At 46.7% G+C, this 11,287-nt stretch overlaps 1 protein-coding gene across 4 annotated transcripts in view; it reads left to right on the forward strand.

Moving 5' to 3' along the window:
• The window catches only part of ARIH2 (ariadne RBR E3 ubiquitin protein ligase 2), a 31,983-nt gene extending 23,064 nt beyond the window's left edge, over nt 1-8,919 (forward strand). For all 4 annotated transcript variants that reach the window (XM_063348345.1, XM_063348347.1, XM_063348346.1 and 1 more), the window contains 9 exons: nt 746-855; nt 1,921-2,038; nt 3,547-3,597; nt 3,698-3,719; nt 5,216-5,367; nt 6,446-6,589; nt 6,935-7,003; nt 7,902-7,985; nt 8,432-8,919. In XM_063348345.1, the coding sequence (XP_063204415.1) occupies nt 746-855; nt 1,921-2,038; nt 3,547-3,597; nt 3,698-3,719; nt 5,216-5,367; nt 6,446-6,589; nt 6,935-7,003; nt 7,902-7,985; nt 8,432-8,503 (822 nt within the window). In that variant the 3' untranslated portion in view covers nt 8,504-8,919. The remainder of the gene's footprint in view (nt 1-745; nt 856-1,920; nt 2,039-3,546; nt 3,598-3,697; nt 3,720-5,215; nt 5,368-6,445; nt 6,590-6,934; nt 7,004-7,901; nt 7,986-8,431) is intronic.
• Nucleotides 8,920-11,287: the final 2,368 nt, after the last annotated feature.

The following is an 11,287-nucleotide window of genomic DNA, read 5'->3' on the forward strand; positions in this document are numbered from 1 at the left end:
GACGCTCTAGCAGGTTGCCAAAGTGAATTCTGTTGTAAGGTCAACCAGTAACTCCTTGGCTGGTGCTTGGCTCTTTTCCTGAAGCGGAATTCTCGGTGTGTTGCAGCTGAGAACTTCCATCTGAGTTTTAAAGTCCTTTTTGCTCTTGCATGGATATTTTCAGTTCTGAAAAATTAGTCACTCATCTTAGCGTAGCCCAGCTGAATTGGCTTGCTTAATAATATTTTATGTGAGGTGTTTGGAAATTAACGCAGAAATTATAAGGGTTGAATATTCAGGAAGTATTCTGGTAACTGCAAACAGACTGTGAATACTCAAGAAGCAGCAAAGCAGTGCAAAAGAGTGGTGTCACCTCTCTTCAGTAAGACACCCTTTGGGAAGGAACAACTGCCAGAGGAGAGCAGCTGAGTACGTTCTGGGACATAAGGAAAGTACAGGGAAAGAGCTCAAATGGAGAAAAATGTGTCGTGGTGGGGTGTTACGGTTGTGTTGCTGTGCTTGCTTGGTCTGTAACCCGCCATTTGAATTCCATGTTCTAGAGAAGCTGTAAGTAACACTCCCTTTCCTAACGTGGAAGAGGTTTGTCTGCCCTGTTGGCTAAGATCTGGTGGCAATTTTTACTGTCTTTTTCAAAAAGGAATACTGACCTGTGTATTTTTGAGGCTAGGAGTGGTTAAACCTGAACAGATAAAGATAATGCTCTTCTGCGCCCACTGCTGATCTTACCACCTTGGTATGTTCACAGAGCCATTATCAGCTGCAGCTGTGTCCTGGTGCAGATTGCCCTATGGTCATACAGGTACAGGAGCCAAAAGCCCGGCGAGTGCAGTGCAATCGTTGCAATGAGGTCTTCTGGTAAGAAACAGAGAAGGTTAAAGATCATGGTTAAAGTGTGTGCTGTCCTCAGAGCTACTCCATTTGCTTGCCAACGGGTTCAGTGTGTAGAAGCATCTCAAATGCTTTGCTAGAGTCGTTTGTAACTTGAGTTAGCTTTGAGTAATTGGACACTTGGGGTCTGACTTCTACAGGTGGTCAGCCCTCCCCTTGCTCTCTACGCTCCTTGGGTGTTGGGTGTTCTGACAACCAGGGAATGCAGAGCTTAGGTAACAAAGGGGTTACAAATCTTCTGTTCTCATATTTTGGCTAGGTTACAAATTTTAATTTTGGTAGACATGTAGTGACTGGTAGAGATTCTGGTAATGGATGTGGGGGCCTCGCCACTATCTGCTGATACTGAGTTTTCAAGTTTGTAACAAGTATTTGACTCCCCGAGCGTCTGGTGTGTTTTGAGGCTCATGTGAGTATAACTTTCTGCTGAATAGGAAAGCTAGTGCTCCTTGTCTGACTTCAAGTGTGTATGGGACCAGAGAAAAAAAAAGATAGCTTGCAGGGCTGCTGAAATGTCTTCTGCTCCTGGGTTTCCAGAATCACTGCTGTTGAGAATGTCTGTGGAGCACCATACAACTGGTTTAGAGACCCACCTTACTGGTATCTCCATGCAAATGGCCCCTCCTCACCTGCGGCTGCTAAAGTCATGCTGATGCAGGTGCCTGATACCTACCACTGGAGTCAGGCTACTTGTAAAGCCACTGGTACGCCCCGGGCCTCTGCAGTCATGTTAGGCAGACGTGGGTAGACTCTAGGGAGGGATGTGTCAGCCCTCAGACACATGATTTGTTGGGAAGGCCTCAGTTCACTCTCATCCCGACACCGGTTTCTGCACAAGAGGGTGGGGGTTTACTGAAGGTTCAGCCTTTGTCGTTGCACTCTGGTAATACACAAATGTATTTGCGTCCCTTACCCTCGCTTGGTCTCCCAGATTTTGGTCATCAGGAAAACCTCAATTCTTGAGTCACTTCCTTGGAAATCAATATGTCTCTTTTTTGTTGGTTGTTTTTTTTTTTTTTTCTCCCTATTAAGCTTTAAGTGTCGGCAGATGTACCATGCACCCACAGACTGTGCTACCATTCGGAAATGGCTCACCAAGTGCGCAGATGACTCCGAAACAGCCAACTACATCAGTGCTCACACTAAAGATGTAAGGACAAACATTTGTGTGGTTTTTCTTGTCCTTTAGTCCTGTCTGGGAAGCAAGATACAATTCTATGCATACGTGGCGTTGTGTGCTGCATTTTCACAGGCTGCAGATCCTCACAGCTCCCTAGGGACCGTGATATAACACAACTGAATGCCCTGGGAACGCTTTGTGTGGGCAGTCCAGCTGCCCTCCTGCGGCAGGGCAGGATGGTGGGATAAGGACCTGGTGGTCCTTATTCCAGACCTGGTGTGAATGTTTTTGGCAGCCAGGTGTGCTGCCCTCACTGTGGGCAAAAGAATTGTGGCTACTTCGAAATGATCAGTGAAGATGTATTTAAAAAGGAAGGAGAGAGTGTAGTAAGTGCGGAGTCAGTACCAAATAAGGCACCAGTGGTGTTTAAACCTGAACAGCCATGTGGAGTACTGTGAACTGGAAGGTGAGGGAGATAAAGTCTTCATTTGGCAGGGACAGCAAAATGGGGTAGAAGTCTGTAAACGAGACATTGAAATACTTCTAGTAGATTTAGACCCAAGAAAAAGAAATAGTATTACATGTTGTGCACTCTAGTCTACCTGTAGGATTATCTTGAGAAGTTATAGTTATGCTACCTTTGTCCTCTAGATTAGCTGTCTGCTGATTGGAACTTTTGATGTCTTTTGGGGATTTTGTAGCCTGACTTCAAAACAGTTCTTAGCTGGCATTTGTTCTGCCATAGCTGATGACAATTGTGACAGTGCTAAGTAGCCCAAGCTTCAGCTGTGTTAGGGAAGTGGGTAGGTAGTTAGACTAGAGATCTTAAATTCCCTTCTTTCTCTGGAAAAGGTGTCAACATGTCATGGCATTGTTTCTGCGGTGCTCTTCTGCAGAAGTAAGGCTCTTCTATATTGAGCATTGTGCTGGCATATGTTTCGCCTGCCATTAAAATGTACAAAAAGCAGCAAAACTCAGTTCCTTCTTTGTACCCATGCAACCCAAAAAATATAACTGAACTTGAGACTCCAGAGCATCAGTAGACTGCTGATGGAGCGAAGACGTATGCAGCGCTCACTTGTGGTCAGCCAGATTCTCTACAGCTAGCTAAGTTGTCATCTGTTAGCGGCTGCTGAAAGCAGGGTATAACACTGATTATCTTGTAGCCTTAAGTAGCTGTGGAAGCTACTGTCATATGTGAACTAATTACATCCTTCTGCCTGAGCAACTGCTGAATGGTAGCTTCAGTTTTACAAGGAGTAACAACAGCAAACTTGTTTTCTTGAGGAGACAGTCCAGTGCTGCAGCGTAACTTCCCTGGCTTTGCCTTTCTGCCTCCTTTTTAAATGGAGCTGTCAGGAATTGGTGGGAGGCAGGGTGTATATATATATATAGTACTATTTTTTTTTTTTATGTTCTCATATAAGCGTATGCATATTTTTAAAAAGGTAGGAGGGGAATAATCATGCAAGCGTTGTCATTCTCGACAAGGCTGCTAGAGACAGAGTTAGATCTAACAAATGCTTCTGTTTCCACAGTGTCCCAAGTGCAATATCTGTATTGAAAAGAATGGAGGCTGCAATCACATGGTGAGCAATTCCCTGAACACGTCAGACCTTCCTTGTTATAAGCAGAAAATTTTTTTCCTCACTTTCCACTAACCAGTGCCTCCTGTCTCTTCTTTTTCAGCAATGCTCCAAATGCAAGCATGGTAAGTAGGATTTGGAAGCAGTTTTCTCTGTTGTGTTTGTTAGTGATGATGTTCTTTTCTCTTTTTTTGTGATATGAAGACAAGTTGTGAGTATTGACTGAAATATTTTTTCCCTCTAGTAAAAGGTGAACAGGATATTAATTACAGACTTGTGTGTGATAGCTTTATTTTTATATTTTTTTTCACTGTCTATGACCTCAGCTGGGTTCTGATTCAGTGCTGGTTTGGCTCCCTCTCCCTGACATGTCCGTTGCATAGAGAAATCTCCATCTCTGCCATAGTATTAACACTGACATCCGTCTCAGAGGAGACGTAGTAAATGCTTTCCATGTAATTGTATTTGTCATCAGCTGAAAATACTGGCAGAACTGAGCCATTTCCTCAGATCAGCCTAAGTCCTTCTGCTTAGTGATGGAAATAATGAGCTTCGACCCAGATGAAACTGCAGGAGCCGTGAATTGTTCTGCGTAACATTATCTGTTGGACTTCGCAGTCCACCCCTGTGCAATTAGCAGCCTGAGTGTCTTTGGCCCATTGTGCAGTCCTACAAAATGACAGCCTGTTCTTGCACTTGTCTTTTCATGGCAGAATTAATTTCTCTTGCCTTGGAGTGAGATAGTTTGTGTTCAGCCTTCTAAGTTAAGTGTGCCACCAGGAAATATTATAGCGTCAGAACCTAATTTGGAAGATGATTAAAGATTACTGTCCTCTCTCATTTCCTTTGCTTTGGGGTCCTCAGCGGCACTGGACGTGATTTGATGGAGCTCTGTGACAAGGGTGAGCAGGCAAGTGCCACGGTACCGTGGTGACTAGCACTCGAGAAGGCTGGTGAACTCTGGAAACACAAATTTCAGTCTCTTCTTATGAGTCGCACGGAAGTGATTCCTATTGGAGCAACTTAATCTCCATCTTTTTCCTTCCCAGCAGGACACTCACAGCCTTGCTCTGAAATCAGGAAACTGTCACGCGGGTTTTGCTATTGCTCTCTTTCCTCCACTTTATTCCCAATTCGGTGGCTCCTAACTTGAAGTGTCATAAACCACTGATACCTGAGGTTACCTGGGCCGTTCCCTCCTCAATAGAACTGAGGGCAGACTTTCTTTTGCATGAGTTAGTTCACTTTTGGATTTGATTGTTCATATTTTATTCAGCTGGAGGTCCGCATGGGGCGGTGTGCCAGTGGTGGGGAGGTTACAACTCACAGATAAGACTGCAGCCTTCCTCTTCTTTAATCTAGAGCGGCAGCCTGTGCAGAGCACACGTACAGTTCTGCCCATTGGTCTTGGTGTACGCGATGCAGCACATCGGGATTTACTTTCCGTAGTTGCACGGGAGGCGGTACAATTAAAATCTTCAAGATATTTTTGGCTCACTATTGTGTTCCATTATGCAAGATGATACAAAATGTATGTGTTTCTTGGCTTAGCAGAAATATCTGAAAACAGATGGGCTGTGTCTCCTGTGCATCACAGTGGGTTTTTCACTGTTTTCTGCAGATTTCTGCTGGATGTGTCTGGGAGACTGGAAGACTCACGGCAGCGAGTACTACGAATGCAGTCGGTACAAAGAGAATCCTGATATTGTAAACCAGAGTCAGCAAGCACAGGCCAGGGAGGCCCTTAAGAAGTACTTGTTCTATTTTGAGAGGGTAGGAGACATCTCCTTGGCCAGAGCTGCTGTAGCCTTTTAATGCTCCCTGCCTGGTGCAAAGGTCATTGCCAGCAATCTCCATGCAAGAAACTGCCCAAAGAGAATCTGTGCAGGATTTTCAGTCCCTGTGGTTTTTTACTCAAAATCCTGCCCTGAGAGTCGCATCCAAACCAGTAATGTCCTACCCAAAGCAAAACATACTCGCTCCTGTATTTCCTTGTGCTAGAGATGATCAGAATTACTTGTGTGCCACCCTGCTGTTTCCCTGTAGGCTGGGTGCTGCTGCGCCACATAGATCCTGCTCCAATCACTTCCTTCCAGGATCGGGGAACTTCAGTTCCTTGCAGTATGTCTTTATAGAGACAAAGAGTAAATAAATTCTGCCGTGTTCAATACTCCATTGACTGTGCCAAAGTTTTCCTAAATTTTCATGTAATCGCGTTTTTAAAAGTTGCAGTCAGAGCACCTCTGTCCATACAGCAGGCTCGATGCACCTGGCCACACAGTGCAATCCTAGACCAGCGTCTCTAGAAGAGAACATGGTAGAGGTTCAATGCTGCTGCATTTCACTCGTTTCCCCTTTAAAATGAGTTTATTCTTCACACCGTGAGCCAGGTCCCGTGGTAAAAGAAATGTGTTCGTTCCTGGCTCTCCAGACCAATAGGCTTTGGGAAATGGCCGCGTTTACAATGTGCACATGGATGTTGGAGTTCACTGAGCCCATGTTAAATGTTAATTTAAACTCTTCACCTTTCTATAGAAACCCTTTAAGTAGGGGAATCACCGTTACTTTCCATCTTATTAGACACAAGGTCATTGTGCAACCAGAGGGCGTTCCCACTCCGAAGAGCTGGGTTTGTTCCCTGCTCGTTGCTGCTGTCAGTCTCTTGTATACGGCCGCCGCCACTTGCTACTGGAGGTGCTGCCCTGCTGTTCTTTCCCACAGCATGTCTTGCCTTGCTGGACTCCTGCCCCACTTCAATTTCTGCTTGCTAGAGCTTGTGCTTTTACAGCAGCCATATTCTGGTCTCATGCCGTTTTTTCTTTCCCCGTTTCCCCACCCCCACCCCTTGCAGTGGGAGAATCACAATAAAAGCTTGCAGCTGGAGGCACAGACGTACCAACGAATCCAGGAGAAAATCCAAGAAAGAGTTATGAACAACTTGGGAACATGGATAGACTGGCAATACCTACAAAATGCTGCAAAATTACTTGCAAAGGTGAGTCATTGTGGCTTGTTTGGCACAGAGAAGAGAACACACACCAGAATACTAAATTCACAACACCGAGTGAGGAAGGGAATTTAGGGCTTGTGAGTATGTGGGACAGTACCTCTGGTCTAGGACACGAACTAGCCAAAAATCACATGGAAGTGACCTCTGTTACACTTTAGCTGCACAAGTACTTCCAAGGAAGGTGTAGGAAATTCCACCATGAAGCATCCCGTCATCCTTGTCAGAAGGTAGCTTCTTAGCCCAGGGTGGTCACACAAATGTGACTGTGCTGACTTCCAAGTCTGAGGCTCTTACCCTTCTTTTCTTTCTCTTCCTCCCACTCCCCAACAGTGTCGTTACACCCTGCAGTACACATATCCATATGCCTACTACATGGAGTCTGGTCCCAGAAAGAAACTGGTAAGATGCTTTTGCTCTTTTTTGGCTGATAGTTTTTTGGGGTGTAGCTGGCAACATGCTGGGCTGAATTCCAGAGCTTGGCAGTGTCTGAAATATTAGTCCTGAGCGTGAGGTAAGGATAGGTCAAATAATAGGTGGTTTTGCACCTTTCCTCTTCACTTCGAGTTCACCAGCAGCTCAGTCCTCTGATACATTACATTATTTTCCCAGGGCAGCACTGCCTGGGAAGTGTGCATTTGTTCCTTGGTAAGACTTATCACAGCGCTGTGGGCCGTATTTTATGTGAAGAGCTGCTGGAGGAGAGCTTTTCCAGCCCTGAATCAGGGTGTAGCTTTGCTTTTTATTCCAGCTGTAAGTTTCTTGCTGGCTTGGAGCATCCCATGAGCTGGACGTGTCCAAAAATAGCCCTGGATTCACTGAAGAGGTTGTTTGTTTGACTCAGTTGTCCAGTAAAACCTGTTATCCAATCTCTCCCCGTAGCATCATATGTGGTCTCTGAGGCTGTGGACAGATGTTCTCTTCTGGGTCCAACTGTGCCAGCGGAACAAGTTACTGCTCCCAGCAGTGGTTAACAATCCCTCTGCTCTGCCTGCAGATCTGCTCACGAGAGCATTTCTTGACGTGTTTATGGCAAAATGAGCTGAGTTAGGAGATATCTGTCACTTGCAGTGTTTTTAGGCTGACCAGGTTATTTTTGAGTGATGTGGGCTGGGGAGCGCTTACACAAGAAACCCCTGGAAGAGGTGATGCTGTGTAGCTGAAGGAGGAGGCGCAAACCTGCTCTGCCAGCACAGCTGTCAGCAGAACACACTTGTCTGCTCCTCAAGTGTAATGGGTGGTAAGAAACTGCTCCACTAAACTAGTTTCTTGTTGCTGTCTTTAATTTCGCTCTTTGCAGTTTGAGTACCAGCAGGCCCAGCTGGAAGCTGAAATTGAAAATCTCTCATGGAAGGTGGAGCGAGCAGACAGCTACGACAGAGGGGTGAGTGTTCTGCTTGCTTAGTCCTGCTGGACAGATTTTGTTTGTTGGGCTTAACACTTCTGCAGGAGCGCTAAGGCAGTCGAGTGAGGGTGCTGAGAAGCTAGATCCAGAATCTCCCCTTTAGCCAGTGGGTGTTGGAGAGCTCGATGCCATATGGGAGAGGAGGGAGGGCTGCAGTGAGTCCTGCAAACTGAATTGGGACCAACAAAGCTCTGGAGGAAGCTGCATGTAGCCCTCTGGTGAAGAGCAGATTCCTTAAGTGCGTAGCTTTTTAGACGGAGCGGGAGCCCACGTCAAAAGGAAAAGGATCTGCGATCTTGTGATTCAGAGCGCGTGTGAAGTGGGAAGGTTGGTGCTTCTCAGGCTGGAGCGTAGTCTCTCCCTGAAGAAAATGAGCTCTTCTCTAGGGAGTTCTTGCTAACAGTTTCTACCTTCTGTTTTACCAGGACTTAGAGAATCAGATGCACATAGCAGAGCAGAGACGGAGGACCCTGCTGAAAGACTTCCATGACACATAAGACAGGAGGAAGTGACGAAGTGCAGGGGTGAGAGCAGCGAGTGAAGTGATGGCAGCTTCACCGGGATAAGCAGGCACTGCCTCTGGGAGAACACGGCCAAGGACAAAGCCACCCCTCCCCTTGCAAGTCAGACACATGCAAACACCACATCTTAGTCCAGTTTGTTCTCTTATCTTTCTGTTTCTGTTTCTGCCAGGCTAGAGGCCAGAATTCAGATTGGCATATTTCCTGGGACATTTCCCTCCTGCCCTTGATGGTTTCAGAAGGGGAGGGAGTTTTTCTCTGAATGGCTGTTAATAGTATTAGATCATTACAATTTATGTAATTTTCAATGGTTGTACAATTATACAGACAAACCTTAGAATAACACACAACCCTTTTTAAAAATAAATTGGCAGTGGAGTGTTTTTCCTTAATCTGCTTGTAAATTTAATGGGCTTTTCCCCTTCTCCCTCTCCCTTCCTCTGACCCAAAAATCCTCCTCGGCGCTGAAGGAGGTTACAAAATATCTCAGCTAAATTTCCCGATGCTCCTTTAACCAGGGCATTGTAGCATTGGCATTGCACGAGGAGAGCGGCTGGTGTTAAGAGTGGCTGCTGCTGTGTCTGACCCGACAGTACCAGCAGTGGCCGTGATTTAGGATGATTACATGTGACATCTCTTTTCTTGTAAATCAGCTGTGCAAAATCCCGCTACACAAACAAAAGCAAACAGAGGAATTGTAGGGGAGAGACCAGGTTAACGCTGGGGGATATGCCTTGAGTCAGGCCAGGTTCTGCGTTTGATGAATTTTAGGTCTTCCATGTAGATTTTTGCTTTACTTGTTTTTGTGGGGAGGGTGTTGTATTGCCAAAGTGAGTGATGAGGGAATAGTAGGGTACAGTTGTTAATCAAGGCTTGGGGCTTTTGCAGAGTGAAACAATCCATGTTTTAACAGTGCCATGCAGCCTGGTAAAGATTATTTGTGCCTGCTGGGTAACGTGGCTGAGAAAATTTGATCCCATTCGTCAAGGTGAGACTTAGCACCGCTACATTATGAGGAGGAAAGATTATGTACGACACACTCCCTGGCACACGTCGGCGATGTGGATGGGCACTTGAATACAGGTGCACTGCTTGTGCAGAGCCTGCACCGAGCCAGGCTGAAAATTAACTAGCAAAATTAATTTATTTGTATATTAGTATTGATACTGGTGGGGACTTATCAGAAAATTGGTTGTTAGGAGCATGTGGAGCTTTTTTATTAACATTCTTTTTTCTAATGTAAAATATACACTAAAATAAAAATATGAAAACCTAGTTCATCTTAGTAGGGGTTAACATGAAAAAGGTTACGTAAATGCTGATGCTTGCCTGTTTGCTACAGGAAGCAGGCCACACGTTGAGATTTCACAGGCACGTATGCCACCTGCACCAGGAACACGCTGTTTGCAGCCAGGAAGGTGGAGCCGGAGTCTCCCATTTGAGGAAATCTTCACCTCAGCGGGGAACTCATGGGATTCTCTTCCATGCCATATGTGGAAGTGTTGCCTTTGACGCATCCCTGTGTACTCTGTTGCTCTGCATAATGCCACTTGGCAAAGATTAAACTGGGGGCGGGGGGGGGGAGGGCAGTGCTAAATTCCTGCATGTCAGAATAAGCGAACTCTGCTGTTGGAGCCTTTTTCATGTACCTGAGACGCGTGAGCCAAGTATTAACAGCACGTATAATTGGGCAGATGCATTTAACAAGAGAGACGAATCAGTTTAGAAGAGGAGTAGGTGTCACAGGAGCTAATCCCGTGGCTGTGCTTGTTGTACGCAGAGGAGACGTTCAAACTGAGAGGCCTTTTCCTTCCTCTCTCCCTCCCTTCCCTGCTGTGGGATGTATCCTCAGGGAACGGGGAACGTACCGGCGAAGAGCTGCTGGTGGCAGAGTGGGGGTTACAACAGAGCGGCTGAGGGCAGAGCAGGGTTGCGGAGAGGTGGCTGGAGCCAGGGAACGTGGGAGAGGGAGGGAGGGAGTCCCTGTTTTCTGGGAGCGGTGCTGCTTCCTGCTCCGTAACTGGGGCTCCTCGTGTCCCGCTCTCTCCTCTTCTGGCTCCCCTCTAGGCTGGAGCCGTCGGGGTAGGCACATCCTTGCTCCAGCCGCTGTCTCCTGAGTTCACTCCCTCCTCTGCCCCCAGCAGCAGCCTCTTTGTGCCCTCCTCCTGATATATTCTGGAGGTCGGTCTCCTCCTTCCTCTCCCTTTCCTTCCCCAGCCATTGCCGGAGTCTGGGCATGCTGGGCCCAGGGGAAGGGGTAGCGCGGGGGAAGGCTGCTGAGACCCAGCAGCGTGCAGGGCGTAGAACCAATGTTTAAACTGTTCTTTAAAAACGTAACATGCAAAGTACTAATTAGGATAAAAGCTGGTGTTCTTCTTGTCTAAATGTAACTAGCGTAACACCGAATCTCTTTGCAGAACAGGTGCGTGGAGTTTCCTAGTCCCAGAGAACTCTCACTTCTGTCACATCATTGTCCAGCTTCGAGCTAGATGAGAATGGGGTTTTGTCTCGCTGCCCTTCCCTCCCTCCCTCTCCCGTGCCCCCACAACGTGCTTCGTTCGCTGTGAACCCTTGTTTGTAGGCGGGCCAGAGCGTGCAGCTGCGGCCAAACCTCCCGAGCAGACTCTGAGCCGCGTGGCAAAGAACAGTAACGCCTGTTGCACAGTGCACCCCCTAATTCTTTCACGTTTTCTGAAGCTAGAGCTTCGTCGGCAGTTCCTTTTAATTTAAAAGAAAACAAAACACCCTTTCTGCCGGTGG

This window comes from Chroicocephalus ridibundus, chromosome 10 (assembly GCF_963924245.1).
Source record: "Chroicocephalus ridibundus chromosome 10, bChrRid1.1, whole genome shotgun sequence".
Lineage (NCBI taxonomy): Eukaryota > Metazoa > Chordata > Aves > Charadriiformes > Laridae > Chroicocephalus > Chroicocephalus ridibundus.